Source organism: Capsicum annuum, chromosome 8, assembly GCF_002878395.1.
Source record: "Capsicum annuum cultivar UCD-10X-F1 chromosome 8, UCD10Xv1.1, whole genome shotgun sequence".
In the NCBI taxonomy this organism is placed as follows: Eukaryota; Viridiplantae; Streptophyta; class Magnoliopsida; order Solanales; family Solanaceae; genus Capsicum; species Capsicum annuum.
Genome location: NC_061118.1, coordinates 1,590,163 through 1,610,047, shown reverse-complemented (window position 1 = coordinate 1,610,047; position 19,885 = coordinate 1,590,163). Strand labels below are relative to the sequence as shown.

Here is a 19,885-nt window from a genome sequence, read left to right as displayed (position 1 = left end):
TGAAATTTCTTTTGAGCCTCAATATTTTAGGGTGTAAAACAGAGGCTTTATTCTAGTTTAAGTGTCAATTTGATAAATAAGCCTAAATTTTAATATTTAGGGATAATTTTATATATTTCTGTCAAATCCTTCTATTATTAAGTAAACGGTTAATACTATTTCAATTTTTTTATATAAGAAAGCTTTGATGCTTTTGAATCTATTGTATTAATTCCATTTTTTACTCGTGGTATGCTCTTTATGTATATATTTTGCCTTAAAATATTAATATAATGAGATAATGTTACACATTTTATATTTAGAATTTTTAATCTTGGAAGTAAAGAAAACAAAATTTGAAGAAAATTACAAAGATTATCCCTTATATTTGAGTGTTGGTTCAAAATCATCCTCTTAATTTATTTTAGAACTGTTTTGATCCTTTTAATTTGTCAAAATAAGCACTTTTAATCTCCTTTAAATATTTAACTACTTATGCTTGTTAGGTTTAGCAATAAATGTGAAATAAAATTTATTTACCATGAGGTCTCACATGGAGGTGCAATTTCTAGAGTTTATGTAATTTTTGAGGTGTCGATATTTTTCATCTAATATTTAAAATTTTGTGCAGCTTCTCGTGTTATAATTTCTGAGATTCGACAAACTTTTTTGATAGTTCTAATTAAATCTTTTTTACCCGAGTTCTCATAAGATTTAATCTCAAGAGCATAAAATATATCGCCAAGATCAACATTACTCATGTTTTGCAAATATAAAAAAACCAAAACTGCTCAAAAATATATTCAATGAAAACATTTTCAACCTACTCCTAATATAAGAATTTTTCCTTTATTATCATTATAGTTTCAAAAGTACAAACCCTCACATCAAATACATGACCATATATATATATATATATATATTGCATCTTAATTTATCAACATAAGTATCTATATAGTATGATAATAAAAAGTGTACTCTGAACTTTATATTTTTCCTTATTTTTGGATTTAGTATTACATAATAAAAAATGAATCATGTATCCAATAGTCATACTAAGTGCGGACGCTATGAGGTTCATCTGAACCCCCTAAAAATCACACATTGTATATAAGTCAATTTTTTTTTCGGCGTATATAATAGATGCTGAACTCTCTGGGCATAAATTTTGCATCGAACGCTGGTGAAATCCCAAGGTTCAAAATGTCCTTTTGAGACCCTTGAAGTCCAAAGAATCAACACATTCTACTCTATCTCTATGCACATTCAACAACTTCAACAACTCATTTTTTTTTCTTCGTGTCTATACCAGATACTGAACTCGCTGTCTGTAAATTCTGCATCGAACGCCGATGAAATCCCAAGGTTCAAAATGTCCTTTTGAGACCTTTGAAATCCAAAGAATCAACACATTCTACTCTATCTCTATGAACATTCAACATCTTCAATAACTCACTAGCTTTCTCCTTCGTTGTTTCACTACAACCAACTTGTAGCAATAACAATAGCTTTTGAAATGCACCAACTTGAAGTGCTTCAACAAGATGACAATCATTCTTGCAAATTTTCCATAATATTGAAACTGAAAATTCACTAGCCAAATGTGAAATTCTCAACAATTTTTTAACCAAAATAGGTATAGTTAATGCATAACTATAACCCCTTTGCACACCTTCTTCATAGGTTAAAATCCCATCCAATACACCTAATGCCTTTTCACATATGCTTTTGTCACAATCCACAAGAATTTCTAACAACAATTCGACTAACCCCACATCAACAAATCTTGATATTGATGATTGTGATGATGATGAATTAACCATCTGATAAATTGTTAACAATGATGCTTTTGTAGTTTTAGGACATATTGGCTCTTTCACTAACCTCACTAGGCCTTCTAATGCACCATCAATTGTCAACAACATTTCAACTTTGTCATTATGTAATTCAAAGCCCTGGAAACAGCCTCTTGCAGAACCCTTATGGTGGGGCCCTTCCCCGGACAACAACCCTTCATGTTGTTCTAACTTCAAGATTTCTCTTAGAACAAAAACTGCATTCCTCCTACTTGACAAACTTCCATTCCTCATGAACCATGTTATCCAATGTATCGATGAAATCGACCCAAGAATAGACTTGGAGTTGACATCCAATGGCAAAAACGACACCAGAGTTGACAGGATCACTTCCAATGTTGAGCCATTTTTCGCGGTTTTTCCCTCAGAAAGTTCAAGAAATGCTGATGATAACGCGTATCCTGTACCACTTTTGACAAAACAACATTTGTTTCGATCACTTTCACTAGCCAAATTCTTCACCCTGATGACGAACTCTCTGCACATATTCGACTCATCTTGCATCTCCAGTTTGATTGAATTTGCTATCTTCGCGAGTAATTCAGTTACATCAGATGATGTAACGGGGATTTTTGGAGTTGGAATCCTATCGATACCATATTCTTTATTTTCTACACACCATTGTTGAATCATTTTCCTAATGTTATGATTAGGAATTAATAAAACATCATGATCATCAATGTTGCTATCAACACACTTCAATTCTTGATTTGTGATAGGACATGTTGAATTCCCACCTTCATTAATCCATTTTTCGATGTTTTCTCGATCATATGTTATACCAGTACTCGATAAAGTTACTGGATCTTTCATTAAATCTAATGAAATTGGACATGTAAATTGACTTGGAATCACTAACTCCATGTTTGTTTTCTTCATAAATAATCCTCTCTTTGTAGCCTTTTTTTCTCTTCTCTTTGTTCTCCATGATGAAATCATCTTTTGGTATAATCAAACTTTATAATATAATCTTCAAAAGAATTTTTTTTTTTTTTTTGGTTTTTTTGTTTTGCTAGGGATAGGAATCTAAGTTGATTTGTGTGTATATATATATATATGTGTGTGTGTGAGGTCTCATGGTCCAATTCAAAGTTTAGAAGTTTATTTAAAATTATTAATTACGTAGTCCAATATAATAAACGTTCAATAACGTGTATATTGTGAGTAAGAGAAGGGGGGGACCTTGAATATTGACCATATAATCTGAAATATTTGACTTGGTAAAAGGGAGCACAAAATATGGTGTGACCAAAAATAGATTATGAGTTCATGTGAATTCAACTTCTTTCATCAAGATCCAGTGTGAAATAAGTGAATTTATCTAGTTGAGGCATTCTTGATTGATTGAGACAAAACGATTCCCTCAATACAGCTTAACTCCGTCAAGCCTGTAGGAGTAGTAACGATGTAATATATATATCACTTCTTTCATCTCAATTTATGTAATAATATTTGACTGAGCATAAATTATAATAGTGAAAGAAACACCTTTTAAAATTATGGTTTAAAAGAAGCTATATATAGATTTTTGTGTGGCATGAATCACCTATTGACGTTCGAACAAAAAATTTAAAGTTAAATTATTACTTAATATAAAAAAATAATTTTTTTTTTTTTTTGGAACGATCTATAAATGAAGGATTGTCATATAATTAATTGGGAGAAACATATGAATTAAAAAGCGCTTAATATTTATAAGTATCTGACTGTCAATTCAGTTATTATCAGAAACTCATAAACTTTAATCTTGGAGTTTCCTCTATTCGCTTTCGCTTTCATCCTTAATTAGATGTCTCGAGTTTGAATTCAATTTCGAAACTTCGGATACAACATCCTTCTTATTTAGTCAGTCTTACATGATATAAATCTGAATTAATCGAGACTTTAAAACGTGTAACGAAAATTTAAGGAAAAAGACAAAAAACTTTTAAAAAATTAATGGGTTTGATTTTGACTAGAGAATGAGAAAATCAAAGGACTTGGTCGGTGTGATTGACCCTCCACTAAGATTTGTAATACTAACGTTTTATTGTTTGAGCAATTTTTATTTTGTTTGGTCTAACTACACTTTACCCCGATAAGTTTTATTTATTACATATTAGTCCATTCTTATTTTTAAAAGTATTATTATTTATGGTATGATCTTCCAACTTGGTTAACTTTGGGAGTTAAAAGACTAATATCATTAAATGTCGCATCAACTCTTAAAAATAAAGAATAAACATAATATATAAATGAGTAAATACATTATTTCCACCCTGAATTATAAACGAAATTGCTGAGACACACCCCAACTTAAAGTAAACTTTCAGTCTGTCGATTCACGCAGTGTGCCACGTACGTGCCACGTAGGCCTTAAGATTGTTAAAAATACGATTTTAATTAGCTCGGGTAATAGGATCCCTTTTAAGTTGGAGTGTGTCTCGATAATTTCGTTTATTATTCAGGGTGGAAACAGTGCATTTTCTCTATGTAAATGGATATTTAAATTTGATCTTATCTTATACGTAAGCACTTCAACTTTAAACCTCGGTCTGGTTTCAATTGTCAGCTAAACACTTTAATTCGTCCCTACAGTATCTTGTAAACACATGGCACTGACATCAAACATAAATTAAGGTATGTCGAGATGATCATTTCGTAACTTGAAATGTTCAGCTGACGCAATAGAGACGAGTTGAGATATCTAAATATATATTTATGTAATATATATCTAATGTTATCTATCTTTATATAACACAATCGTTAAGCTATTGCAAGTGGAATTGTTATTCAAGTTGGCTATTAGTTAGTTCCATTTTGATCCACAAGTTGGAAGGTGTTATAGAATATACAAAAATTTGAGAGGTCATTTGTCAAACATAAAATGTAAAGTAAAAGGATTAAACTATAATAATTTTCTTTATTTTTTTTCTTTTTCTTTTTTGGCTTTGTTATATAGTCTTTATCGTTATGTTTACGCTGATTGTACACGAATCCAACGCGTTGGGCGTTGGCTCTATAATTTTAAGCTCGTAACTGGTTAAGTTGTCGTCATGTGACGGAGAAGTCACGAAGTCGAATAATGAAAATAGCCTCTATAGAAACGTAGGATAAGTTTATATATAATTGATCCTTGTGGTCCAACACTTTCCCCCGCGTGGTAAAAGTTTTAGAGTCGTTGAAATAGCCACCTGCAGAAACGTAGGGTAAGACTATGTACAATCGACCCTTGTGGTCCAACATTTTCCCCCGCATGGTGAAAGTTTTAGAGTCGTTGAAATAGTTACTTGTAGAAACGTAGGATAAGACTATGTACAATCGACCTTATGGTCTAACACTTCCCCCTACATACTACATAGTGGAAGCTTTAGAGTCGTCGAAACAGTGGCGGCGCCGGAATTTTAATTCATTGAGGGGGTTCAAAAGTAAATATACGAACTAATCGAAGGGGGTTCAAAAGTAAATATACGAACTAATCGAAGGAAGTTCAACATCTACTATATATGCATAAAAATTATTTTAACCATATAAAAACAGTATAATTTTTCGTCGAAGAAGGTTCATACTTCGTATGAACCCCCTGAAGCAAAGGTAGCCTCTTTGCAGAAATTCTACATGGAACAAACCTTTATGTTTCAATCCTTACCCGAATCCCCCCCGCATAAAGAAAATTTTAAAGTCATAAAAATAGTCTCCTATAGAAATATTATATACAATAAATTCTTATAGTTCAATTGTTTACCAAAACTCATTTATAGCAGAAGCTTAGCACAATAGAATAATTATTTTTTTAATCATTTTTAACAAGGGAAAATCTAAAGAAAATTTTCTCAAGCAAGACTTTTCTCATATCATATATTAATTCTTTGCTACTTTTGGATTTTCCTTTTTATTAATTCATATATTAATTCTTTGCTACTTTTGGATTTTCCTTTTTATTAATTCTTTGCTAATTTAAACTTTTGGGATACCTTCTGCATTTGAGCTTTCTTAAAAAAAAAAAATTAATTATAAATATTCAAGCAATAATTCATCTAATTTACCTTGCCTCGATCCTTCAATTTTTCTTATTATATATAAGCAAAACAAAAATATTGGATATAAATATAAAAAAAGAAAAAGACAATATTATGTATAACAAAAGAGTTCATTGATTATTGATGAAACACTCTATCGATCACCATTTGATATAGATTTTCAATTTCTGATTGCTGTGACGCGTAAAATAGAATACTAAAAAAATTTGTGTACCTACATTACTAGTCATTATATAAACATTTTGAAGATAGATACATACACATATACTATAAAAGAAAATTATAAAATCATGAAAAAGATACACTTCCAAAAAAAGAAAAAAAAAAAAACATTCCCTCCTCCATAGAATATCAAACAATCAATAGGCCTACAAGAGCTTTGTTCTTTCTTTTATGCCTTGCCAATGGACAAAGTTAAATATATATATAGATAGATAGAGAGAGAGAGAAAAGCATCTAGTGCCCCTGAACTATGATTGAATTTGCCGCGACACACTCCAAATTCACAGGGGTCCTATTACCCCCGAAATAAATTTTAGCATATTTTTGTCAACCATTTTAGTTGACGTTGCATCTTTAACGTGGATCTTATTTTTATGTAATAAATGTGTCACGTCAGCACAAAATAGTGACAAAAATACACTAAAATTGACTCGTGAGGGGGGGGGGGGGGGCGGGGGGGGGTAATCAGTGGGGGAGCCATGATTTTCACTAAGAGGGTTCACAAGTGAACATACGAACTAATCAAAGGGAGTTCGACATCTACTATATATACATAAAAAATAATTTTAACCATGTATATATAATATAATTTTCCATCGAAAGGGGCTTCGGATGAACCCTCTATTCCAAGTGTAGCTCCGCCACTGGAGGTAATAGGGCCCCTGTAAAATTGAAACGTGTCGTAATAATTTTAATCAATAATTCACGGGTGTACTGGATGCTTATCTCTCTATATATACCAAACTTTCAAAAGAAGCAAATTAAAACCCTTTAAACAAAGTATATATACCCTCCTCTTTATTTATTTTTTTAACCAGTTATTTATGCCAACATTCTATATATATAATGATCAAATCATACACCAAAATATCACACTAAAAAAAAAAATAAAAAAATACACAACAAAAATCTAACTCAGTTTTTTCCTCCTCTCTTCTTCATTCACATTCCATTTTTTTTTTTTTAAATTAATAATATTTCCACTAATTTGAATTTTGAAGCAATGGATACTGTTGTAACGTATCAATATTATCGATCAGCTTCAAGGATAACAATTTTTGCTCACATATTTGGCGTTATATCTATGATACTTATGCTTGTTTGGCTGTTACATTATCGCGAAGGCGTTGATATCGTTTCATATGATCCTATTAAAATTTTTAATGTATGTATATACTATATATATACCTTAAATTTTAATTTTTAAAGTTTAATTTAAAATAGTTAATTAATTAAATGTCTTCTACTTTATTGTTAAAATTGTTACTTTTTGTAGGTTCACCCACTCTTGATGTTTTTGGGAGTGATTTTCTTGTCTGGAGAAGGTACGCACTATATCGATATTTTTAATCGGTTATAACAAGTTATAATTATTGTGATTTATATATTACGAAATTAGCTATACACTTTTATATATAGGTTGTATATATAGTGTAAAAGATTTAAATACGTCGATGGTGTGCTCTCCTTAATTTATTTTTTTCAAAAATATAGGTAAATCGGAAATAATGTATGAACAGTTACGTTGCAACTATTCCATCCGTTTCAATTTTATGTTGCAAAGTTTAAATAGACACTAAGAAAAAAAAGAAGATTGTTGAAAATTATAGTAAGCATGCAATAATATTTTTAATTATGATTATAAGATTTTTAAATTTTATGATCTGAAATATTACATAACGTTTACGTGTGTCTATAAAAGCTTCTCCTAAGGATATATAATATTAGGGTTTGAGTCAAATTATTAACAAATTTAAAAAGTTGTCAACTTATTAGAAAGAAAATGTTGTCACATAAACAAAAATAGAAAAATAACATAAACGTGACATCTTAACTTATCATATTTACATATATCTCGACCCTTATAAAGTAATCAAAAAATTCAACTAATTATGTATCGGGAAGCTAATTATGTATCTCGACAGATTCAAAATTAAAAAAAAATATAGATCAAGAGCTAATTATGTATCTTTAAAAAGGAAAAAATGTATCTTCATTTGATGTATTATGTATCTCGATAGACTCAAAATCGGAAAAAATATATCGGAAGCTTATTACGTATCTTTGCAAAGGAAAAAATATATCTTTGTTGGATATATCGGGAGCTAATTATGTATCTCAACATACCCAAAATCAAGATTTTCAATAACTATGTAAAATATCGAGATTTTCTGTAACTAAGCTCCAAACTATCGGATTTATGTTTTTTTTTTTTAATCAACAGCACTAATGGCATACAAGACAGTGAGAGGTGAAAGAAGAGTAAAAAATGATAAATTGCCAACAATGATGATAAACATTACATCTTAAACTTATAATATTTACATATATCTCAACTAATCATATATCTTCGTTGGATATATTGGGAGCTAATTATGTATCTTGACAGACTTAAAATCGAAAAAAATGAATCAAAAGCTAATTATGTATCTTTAAAAAGGAAAAAATGTATCTTCATTTGATGTATTATGTATCTCGACAGACCCAAAATCAAAAAGAATATTTCGGAAGCTAATTACGTATCTTTATAAAGGAAAAAAAGTATCTTCGTGGGATATATCGAAAGCTAATTATGTATCTCAACATACCCAAAATCAAGAATTTCAATAACTATGCAAAATATCAAAATTTTCTGTAACTAAGCTCTAAACTGTCGGGATTTATGTTTGTTTTTTTTTTTAATTAACAGCACTGATGGCATACAAGACAGTGAGAGGTGAAAGAAGAGTAAAAAAATCAGCACATTTTTTACTTCATTTAGGTGCAATTATTTTGGGGATTGTTGGAATACATGCTGCATTTAAGTACCATTATAGAAGGGATTTGAGAAATATGTATAGCTTTCACTCTTGGATAGGTATTGGCACCTTTTGCCTTTACATTTTGCAGGTACGTACTCTTTTCGTCTCAAATTATCTGTCATGTTTCTTTTTTACACGCTTCTTAAGAAATGTTATCATTATGAGATAAGTATTCAGTATTCTCCCTTAACTATAGTCAAAATTGTTATGATACACTCTATCTTCACAGGGGTCATATTATCCCTTGAAATCAATTTTAACGTATTTTTGTCACCCTTTTGTGCTGACGTGAAATCTTTATTACGTAAAATGAGGCCCACATCAAAGGTGTCATATCAGCTGAAAAGACTGACAAAAGGTATGACGTCAGCTAAAAAGGATGACAAAAATATGATAAAATATAGTTCAGGGGTAGTAGGATCTCGTGAAGTTTGAGTGTGTCATAGCAAATTTGGTCATAGTTCGGGAGGTACTAGATGCTTTACTCTAAGAAATATTATCTTTATGATATAAGCATCAAGTACCCCCTGAACTATGGTCAAAGTTGTTGCGACACATTCCGACTTCACAGGAGTCCTATTACCCCCTGAACTCAATTTTAGCGTATTTTTATCACCCTTTTTTTTTGCTGACAAAGGTGTCATGTCAGCTAAAAAGGCTGACAAAAGGTGTCACGTCAGCTAAAAAGGATGACAAAAATACGTTAAAATTTAGTCCGAGGGGTAATAGAACCCCCGTGAAGTTGGAGTATGTCATAGCAATTTTGATCATAGTTCAGGGCCAGAGGCGGAGCTAGCCTCCTTTAGGGGGTTCGGCCGAACCCCCTTCGACGAAAAAATATACTATTTATACATGATTAAAATTATTTTTTATGTGGTTATAGTAGGTGTTGAACCCACTTCGACTAAGTTTTCTTTGAATATTGAACCCCCTCAGTTGAAATCCTGGCTCCGCCTCTGTTCTGGGTTACTTGATGCTTTACTCTATCTTTATTTACATCTTAAGATATAGAGATAACGGTAAAAAACACACCTGAACTATCATTTTTTTCGCGAATTTCAGACCCCAACTATCACCTCTTTCTTTTTTCTAACAGGACTATCACCATCTATGTATTAAAACATACTACACCTCAACGAGGAGGTTAAAAGAATATATAATTGGCATATAATGTATATATATTACTAATGTAGTCAAAAGTTTTCTATAACGTCATCGCTTGTTCTCATATCTTTTAGCCTACACCTCAACGAGGAGGTTAAAAGAATATATAATTAGTATAGAATGTATATATATATATTACTAACGCAATCAAAATTTTTCTATAACAACATCGCTTGTTCTCATATCTTTTAACTGTTATAGCGAATTAATATTATTATAAAGAACATATGATACAACATGATATGAAAGATCAATTTCACAAAAAAATGTAGCTATTATAGTGAATTGTTTTTATAAAAAGGTCTGACTGTACACATGTTACACAACATACAAACAAAAAATTGTGAAAAATAAAAGATTACTAGTTTATGCGCTCGATCCATGAATCCGATGCACTTTATGCGCTCGATCCAGGAATTCGATGCACTTTATGTGCTCGGTCCAGGAATTCGGTAGGGGTGTGCTCGGTCGGTTCGGTTTTATATATTATCGGTTTGGTTTATTGGTTTTTGATTTTTAAATATGCTATACCAATAACCAAACCAATAAGATATTTTTTATCAGTTTTAGGTTTATCGATTTTTAGTCTTTAACGGTTCGGTTTTCGATTTAACTGATAAGAAAATACTCATAAAATAGAAATAGTAGTAACTAACATGAAAAAAAAATCGAATCTTAGTTGCAACCAAAAATCCTACATAATGTGTTTTAATTTACAAGAATCTTCAAGTTTGAACTAAATATTGTTAGGAGAAATTAAGAGTTTGTATAATTGAAATAATAGGTTTGTGAATTGGTAGAAATTAAAGAGAAATTAAGAGGAATATATAATAAGTCATATATATATATATATATATATATATATATATTCTTATTGGGTTATCGGGTAATTATTGGGTTATCGGTTTACCCAATAACCCAATAAGAAAAAATCGAACTGAACCAATAACCTAATAATTTTTTTTATAAAACCATTAACAAACCGTTAACCCAATAACCCAATAACAATAAATCAATAACATTTTTATCGGTTCGATTTATCGATCGGTTCGGTTTTTGCACACTCCTAGAATCCGGTGCACTTTCCTTATGACTACATTGAGCACTTTCCGTATGATTACACCGAATATGTTGTAATAATCCTCATTATTCATTTTAATTTTCTTCTAAATCTTGATTCTAATTAATTTAATTTTATTTGTTTTCAGTGGGTGATTGGACTAGGTATGTTCATGTTACCATACACAAGAAGAGAAACAAGATTAATTAATTTACCATGGCATATATCATTTGGTAGAGCAATATTTTACATGACAATTGTTGCAGCATTAACTGGATTAATGCAAAAATCAACATTAATGCAACTACCATTTTTTTCTGGAGAATTACTTTTAATTAATTTTCTTGCAATTTTTATTTTACTTTTTGGTGTTACTGTTGATATGTCAGTTGCACTTGCACGTTATGCATAATTAGTTGTACTTTATTATTTCCCCCCAAAAAAAAAAATATTTTAATACAATAAACAATTCTTGTATAATTTTCTTTTTTGTTTTTTGTTTTGATTTTGAATTGTGTAAATTGTAATTGAAGTTTGTTTTAATGAAATGTTTCTCTTTATATTATTGATGTAATTCTACTTATCGGTCGTGCGAATAAAATTTCATATTAATAGCTTAAAAGATAGAAGTTACACACAAAGGAGTAATATATTAATGACTTTTTTTTCTTTTGGGTGGGGTGGGGTGGGGTGGGGGTGGGGACATTATGGAGTTGGCAGAATCCAGTAACTTTGGTTCAAATTTTATATCTTATATTAAGAAATTCAATTAGTATGTATAAATATTGTGTTCTGAATCTACTACGCGAAAATGTTACAGTTTAAAACTCCTGAATCTAATTTCTGAATTTGCCTTTGCATACACGTGCAATCCCATCTCTTGTGTGCAAGGACGGAGAGAAGAGGGTTCAACTGAATTCCTTTCGTTAAATTCTTGAACATGTGTCATGACAATTTTGATAGTAATATTTTTTTTTTTTTGGTTTTTCATCCGGTGTTTGATACTCGCATTGGAGTCCGACTAATTCGGATTCGCACCGGGTAGTGCTCCCAACAGAGTTTTCTCTGTACCCAAAGTCGAAGCCTCGACCTATGGTTAAGGGTGGAGCGGTCTCATCCGCTACACCACAACCCACATTGATTAAAATATTGTGCTACCCGGGGATCAATCCTGGGTCGCGTGGACGGAATTGTTGGTTCCGACCAACGCAACCAAGGTGCACTTCCGACAGTAATATTATTTTGGTTGAAGGGTTGTAAGTAATTTGGAAGAATTTGGATAGTGAATGTCAAGAATAGCCATTTGCATTTATAGCCTCTTTTCTTTTTCACCTTTCTTTCTTGTACTTCTGCTTAAGCATATTTTTTAGCTTCAATTCTTCATTTCATGATATTGATGAAGTTCAACTTGCATCAGGGTGAAATTGCGTAAAATTCACAAATAACCATTTTCGACTTGAAATTTCATAAAAGTGATTATTTTTAAAATACGTAACAAAAATAACCAGTAAACACTATTTCTACCGTAAAATTAGGGTCCAAATTTTCAAATTGGTCTATTTTTGCAAAGGTTTCCCTTTATTGAATCTCTTTTCTTCCTAAAGATCAAACTTCAATTCTTCATTTCATGATATTGATGAATTTCAACTTGCATTAGGGCGAAGTTGCGTAAAATTCACAAATAACCATTTTTGATTTGAAATTTCATAAAAGTGATTATTTTTCAAATACGTAACAAAAAATAACCAGTAAACACTATTTCTATCGTAAAATTAGGTTCCAAATTTCCAAATTGGTCTATTTTTGCAAAGGTTCTCCTTTATTGAATTTCTTTTCTTCCTAAAGATCAAACTTCAATTCTTCATTTCATGATATTGATGAAGTTCAACTTGCATCAGAGTGAAATTGCATAAAATTCAAAAATAACCATTTTCGATTTGAAATTTCATAAAGTGATTATTTTTCAAATACGTAACAAAAAGTAACCAGTAAAAACTATTTCTATCGTAAAATTAGGTTCCAAATTTCCAAATTGGTCTATTTTTGCAAAGGTTTCCCTTTATTGAATCTCTTTTCTTCCTAAAGATCAAACTTCAATTCTTCATTTCATGATATTGATGAAGTTCAACTTGCATCAGGGTGAAATTGCGTAAAATTCACAAATAACCATTTTCGATTTGAAATTTCATAAAAGTGATTATTTTTTAAATACGTAACAAAAAGTAACCAGTAAACACTATTTCTACTGTAAAATTAGGTTCCAAATTTCAAAATTGGTCTAAACTCCAACATGAGATTTAAAATTAAACTTCGTTCAAGCTTCACATCTGAATTTAGGGTTTGCAAACGCTCGATTTCAAACCTAATACTCTAAACTTTAAACGTCATATTAGTGATTTCAACTTCGAACTCGCATATCCACTCTACGAAGAAAGATGCAGATAAAAGACCAATAGTCTGATGTCAGCTTCTTCGATACAAGCTTTAAATCTATCAATCAATAATAAACATTTCTAAAGCTGACTTCTAGATAGCTAGAATAATCCCTTATGTCCTATAACATTTAAATCATCAAATTGGAAAAACAAATTAAATTCTAAAATATTCAAGATTTGATCATCATATTTTACTCAAAAATATGTGGGTAAAATATCCCATTAGAAAAAAAAAAAATCAAACTTAATTATCATAGCATTATTGAAAGTAGTCTCGCTCTTCTTTTAAATCATCCAAATTCAAATCAATTTTTGATAAACCTTCAAGTAAAATATTTTAAAATTGGTATTAAATATTAGCTTGAAACATATCTTTTTGGCAAATAAAGCCAAAAGCATATGATGATTTTACATATTATATAAAAAATTATGTAAATTGTCACTTGTCATGCTCTTACGTGACTATCTATGTAAGTCCAAGTGGCCTTGAAATAAACATAGCAAGTATCATATATTTACTAAAAGTTAATTAACTATTTAACCAAATCCACAAATCTTGGGTTAAATAATCCCACGTTGCAACTATTTTAAACTTTGTAATCATTCTACTTTTTTATAAAAATAATAATAATAATAATTAACAATAATCTTACTATTTGAACCTCTCTTTAATAAAGTGTTTATGACAGCAAAACATCATCATGACATCAATATATATTGAACACTTTATTGCCAAAATATTTAAGCAATAATAGAGGTATATATCAAGGTTCAAGTAATAAATGTCACATTTCATCTTCATTTCAAAATACAAATTAATTATTCTTAAGCCAATTCCATCATTAATAAGTGGTCTCGAGTTCAGAATCTGAAAATAGAAAAAATCTTGATAGGGATTGGAGTGTTTCACCTTTTAATAGATCATATGCAACACAAATTTGAATTAATCAAAATTCTAAAGTAGATCTTGAATGTGAAACAAAGAAAAATACTCGAATCAATTACAATCACGTAAATCATCGACAGATCTTAACAAACTTCCCGTAAGAGGGCTACTACGACCTATGTTGCTCGAACTTTTCAAATATGTCGATGGGTGCATATCAGATTCTCCCAAAATAGTGTGCTTTCGAAAAATCCGACACGGATACAACATCAAAAGTGAAGAGTCTGCGTAACTTAGACTATGACTACATCATCGCCAAGGCGCCCAAATATACTCAAACGAATTTTAGCGAAACTAATCTAATCTTATTCAAATTTACTTTATCTCGATTCAGCTCCACGTGTCAACCTAGAATCGTCTAGTTTTATTTAGTACATACTTATTTAATATGCACCTTATTAATAGGCATAAAAAGAGGGTTACATATAACAATCTAAAATTCAAACAAAGGGGTCCATAATTTGGTCCCATAGTTGAAAATTTGACCCTTTGTGTCTTTTCAATAATTATGGGTCAGTTGGTTTGAAGGGCGATTATCTACCTGGATGATTCGGAATCGATCTTTCTTTGATATCTTCTAAGTTGAGTTTGTCGCACAGGATTTGTCGTGTGCGGTTTACATCTCTGGTGTGATTTGTAAATTATTACATAGCGAAGGTTTACTCAGTGCGCATAAAATGCTCACCCGAAGAATTGAGGCTACTTTTCTTTTTAATTTAGTTTAAAAAGAATGATTCTTTCTTTTTTCAACAATTTTTTAATTTCGATTTTTCACGTGAAATGTTTAAAACCACAAGATTAAAAAACATTTTGATATATTTGACATATTTTAATTTAATATCAAAAAATTTTAAAAACTTCCTTATTTTCTTAAATTTCATGTCAAAATAAAATATTTCATTCTTTTCAAAACGGTAAAAGTATTATATCTAGATCCGAATCTCTAATATTGTTGTATTTTAAATAATTATTTTAAAAAGTATTGACAAACTTATCTCTTCTTTAATCGAAGGAGATTCTTTGAGCAACAGTATAATATAAATCACAAATTTAAATTGTAACAACAGTCACTAATTTTTGCATTAGAACATATGGTCCATAGTAAACTCCTTGAGGTGTGACTTTTTTTCCAAACTTCACTTTGTATATCGAATTGTCTTTTTTATCAACCTCACAAAAAGCATCTTTTAATTTTTAACAACTTAGAAATATATTCAACATAAATCATAGTGATGACAAATCTAGAAAATGTTTTTGAATTGTTATTAACTATATGTTCCCTACGTAACGTAAGCATATTAAATGCCTCTTTAATTTATTTATCAACCAAAAGCTTTGCCAATCAATAAGGGCAACGTTTATTGATAAAAAGGTATTAATTTATTATCATAATTAAATAAATAAATTTTTACAAAAAATATGTATTAATTAGTTAGGGAGAATTTAATAACTCAGTTATCTAAATTTTTACTTTATTAATAAAAATTTGATTTTTAATATTTTAATCTTCTCCCTATCTAAAAAGTATGTCCCACAAAATGAAATATAAGTAGTAGGTAGTTACACCTCTTTTTATTATCTTACCAAAATAACAAGAAACATAGAACTAAAAGGGAAATTAATCAAATAACATAAAATAAAAATTTCCCTATATATCTAAATATATATTTGCTTAGTAAACTTAGTATTTTCTGTGTTCCAATTTATTTGTATTAAAAAATACTTTAAAAAAAGATTTATTTTTTTTTGGCAACTCTCATTTTTCAACTTATCACAAACGTGTTTAAGACCGTCAGATTAAATAATATTTTAATATATTTTGTTATTTTTAATTTAATATTATAATATTAAAAATGTTAAAATCAGATAAATAAATTAAAACGGTGGAAGTAGTTAGCAATCAACCATTTTCAAACTTTTCTTTACTTTGCCAATTTTACCCTTTTGTCATTTTTCAAAACTATATAATCCATTTGGACCAGTACTATATTATCATCACTATTTTTTTCTTTCTCCATCATCTTCTTGTATTGAAATTAAAGTAGTAGCCCTTCAAATATCCATTTGAAGACTTTTTATTTTTATTTTTGTAAAAGAAAAAAAATGGTGAATAAAAGTACTACTAGAACTAGAGGTTCAAGTAGCTACCAAGTGATACCCCCAATGGTAGTGACACTATTTGCACACTTGTTGTTCATAGCTATAACAATACTTGTGTTAGTTTGGCTTTTGCACTTTAGGGAAGGACTTGCTTTCTCTTCATCCAACAAGCCAAAGATTTTCAATGTAAGTCATAGTAAAATTAGCTTTTACTGATCACTTTTTAGTTCTATTTTTGATAAATATCTTCTATTTTAGTGTTTGATGGCCAGTTTTTGATTCAATCTTCGAGAAATATCTTTTCTCCTAGTATTTATTGGTCGCTTTTTGATTCTTTCTTTCAGAAATATCTTCTATCATAGTGTTTAGTGGTTAGTTTTTGATTCTGTCTTTAAGAATTATCTTTTATCGAAAATATCTTCTTTATCTTAGTGTTAGTTTGGCTTTTACACTTTAGAGAAGGACTTGCTTTCTCTTCATCCAATAAGCCAAAGATGTTCAATGTAAGTCATAGTAAAAATAGCGTTTATTGGTCACTTTTTTGTTCTGTTTTTGATAAATATCTTCTATTTTAGTGTTTGATGGCCAGTTTTTGATTCAGTCTTCGAGAAATATCTTTTATCTTAGTGTTTATTGGCCGCTTTTTGATTCTTTCTTTCAGAAATATCTTCTATCGTAGTGTTTAGTGGTTAGTTTTTGATTCTGTCTCTAAGAATTATCTTTTATCGAAAATATCTTCTATCTTAGTGTTAGTTTGGCTTTTACACTTTAGAGAAGGACTTGCTTTCTCTTCATCCAATAAGCCAAAGATTTTCATTGTAAGTCATAGTAAAAATAGCGTTTACTGATCACTTTTTAGTTCTGTTTTCGATAAATATCTTCTATTTTAGTGTTTGATGGCCAGTTTTTGGTTCAGTCTTCGAGAAATATCTTTTATCCTAGTGTTTTTTTGATTCTTTCTTTCAGAAATATCTTCTATCGTAGTGTTTAGTGGTCAGTTTTTGGTTCTGTCTCCAAAAAATATCTTCTATCTTAGTGTTCGCTTATCACTTTTTGGTTCTTCGCTTATCACTTTTTGGTTCTATCTTCAAAAATATCTTCTTAGTGTTCGTTGGTCGCTTTTTGGTTCTATCTTCAAGAAATATCTTCTATCCTAGTTGATCACTAGTCGCTTTTTGGTTCTGTCTTCGAAAATATCTTCTATCCTTATGTTCACTAGTCACTTTTGGTTCCGTCCTCGAAAATATCTTCTATCCTAGTGTTTAGTGGTCAATTCTTAGTTTATCTTCGAAAAGTATCTTCTATCCTAGCGTTCACTAGTCGCTTTTAGTTCTGTCCTCGAAAAATATCTTCTATCATAATGTTCACTAATCACTTTTCAGTTCTATCTTCGAAAATATCTTCCATCCTAGTATTTAGTGGTCAGGTTTTAGTTCAGTGTTCGAAAATATCTTCTATCCTAGTGTTTATTTATCACTTTATAGTTTCGTATTTGAAAAATATCTTCTATCCTAAAATTCGAAATTTCAAGACAATGATTATCTTTTTATCTAACTTATAGTAGAAACTTTTTTTAAAAAAAAAGAAAAAAATGCCTTTGAAAAATATTAAATGTATTAGAGTTTCAAATTTCAGAACTAAAAATTAGGGCAACAATTTTCTGGAGTTTCACTTATAAAATTTAAAAATCAAAATCAAAATAGTAGATATTTTTAATTTTAGAACCGAAAAGTGGCTATTTGTGAATTTTTTTCCCCTAACTTTTCTATCTTTTTTCCAAAACTAAAAGAAGTTTGTACTAATTAATTATTTGGCTAATTTTTTACTTGCAGATTCACCCTTTGCTTATGGTTATTGGATTTGTTTTAATGTCTGGAGAAGGTAAGATATTTCTTTGGTGACATAATCAGAGATCATTTTTTATTTTATTTTTCTTCTATTTTTATCCTAGTATTATCTTTTTTGCTTTAGATATTTTCTATTTTTTAGTATTTTCAATTGCTTTTTCACTTTTATATTTTTCAAACTTGGTTTTGAAAATGCGAGCAAAAATTAAATCTATCGAAGATAACCTTTCTAGCTATGCTCCGTTGTTGTTATTTATTTCTATTTTTTATTTCAATCAACGTTCTCTTACTAAGTGATATTGACAAGGACCGGACCCCTTTTTCAATGAAAAAATAACGTAAACATACATCTTTAACTTATAATATTTACACAAAATTTTCACCCTTGCAAAGTAATTATAAAAATTTCAACTCATTATGTATCTTTGATTGGATGTATCGAGAGCTAATTATATGTCTCGACAGACTCAAAATTAGAAAAAAAAAATATATCGAAAGCTAATTATGTCTCGTTACAAAGGAAAATATGTATCTTCGTTGAATATATTGGAAGCTAATTATATATCTCGACAGAATCAAAATCGAGATTTTCAGTAATTATGTAAAATTTCAGAATTTTCGTAGAGAAGCATCCAGTACCATCCCCCCGCCCCCCCCCCCCCCCTCCAACACCAACACCACACACATACGAACTCAATATTAGCGTATTTTTGTCAACCTTTTGTGCTGACGTGACGATACTTTTATTACATAAAATGGGGCTCACGTCAAACATGCCACGTCAACTAAAAAAATTGATAAAAGGTGTCACGTCAGCTAAAAAGGTTGACAAAAATACGTTAAAATTTAGTTCAGAGGGTAATAAAACCTCGTAAAGTTGGAGTGTATGTGTCATATCAAATTTAGTCATAGTTCAGAAGGGTTCTAAATACTTTACTCTTTTATGTAACAACGCTTCAAACTGTCGGAATTTATGTTAGTTTGCCTTTTTGAATTGTTTCTCTTACTGTATTATGAATTAATTTTAATTTTTTTTTTTTTACAGCAATAATGGCATACACAACAACTCCAACATCAAGGAAGAACCATAAATTATTTCACATGTTTCTTCATTTAATAGCTCTTGTGGCTGGAATTATTGGAGTAATTGCAGTTTTCAAATACCATGATGAATCTGGAATTCCTCATGTGTATACATTTCACTCTTGGATTGGACTTTCCACCATCATTCTCTTTGGTTTGCAGGTAAATAATTAGTACAAATTACTTCCTCCGTCTCAGTTTATGTAGAGCACAGTTCGAATATCGAGAGTCAAACCGAGTAGCACAGTTTGAGTTCAAATATTGAGATTATATCGAGAGTCAAATCTAGTAGTACAGTTTGAACATCGAGAGTCAAACCTAGTGGCACAATTCGAATGTCGAGTGTCAAATCTAGTAGCACAATTCGAATATC

At 30.0% G+C, this 19,885-nt stretch overlaps 3 protein-coding genes across 3 annotated transcripts in view; 2 read left to right on the top strand and 1 right to left on the bottom strand.

Annotated features, from left to right (window-relative positions):
* Positions 1-942: 942 nt before the first annotated feature.
* LOC107838774 (U-box domain-containing protein 21) lies at positions 943-2,887 on the bottom strand. The gene has a single exon (XM_016681967.2). It carries the CDS (start codon positions 2,772-2,774, stop codon positions 1,347-1,349), a length of 1,428 nt encoding a protein of 475 aa, XP_016537453.1. The 5' UTR covers positions 2,775-2,887; the 3' UTR covers positions 943-1,346.
* Positions 2,888-6,892: 4,005 nt separating this feature from the next.
* Positions 6,893-11,606, top strand: LOC107879596 (probable transmembrane ascorbate ferrireductase 3). Its single transcript, XM_016726611.2, has 4 exons — positions 6,893-7,241; positions 7,353-7,401; positions 8,766-8,965; positions 11,250-11,606. Exons 1-4 carry the CDS (start codon positions 7,080-7,082, stop codon positions 11,511-11,513), a joined length of 675 nt encoding a protein of 224 aa, XP_016582097.1. The 5' UTR covers positions 6,893-7,079; the 3' UTR covers positions 11,514-11,606.
* A 4,861-nt stretch (positions 11,607-16,467) lies between these two features.
* Positions 16,468-19,885, top strand: part of LOC107838775 (probable ascorbate-specific transmembrane electron transporter 1) — a 7,123-nt gene continuing 3,705 nt past the window's right edge. Inside the window, exons 1-3 of the mRNA XM_016681968.2 lie at positions 16,468-16,768; positions 18,415-18,463; positions 19,475-19,674. Coding sequence (XP_016537454.1) covers positions 16,586-16,768; positions 18,415-18,463; positions 19,475-19,674 — 432 coding nt within the window. The 5' untranslated portion in view covers positions 16,468-16,585. The remainder of the gene's footprint in view (positions 16,769-18,414; positions 18,464-19,474; positions 19,675-19,885) is intronic.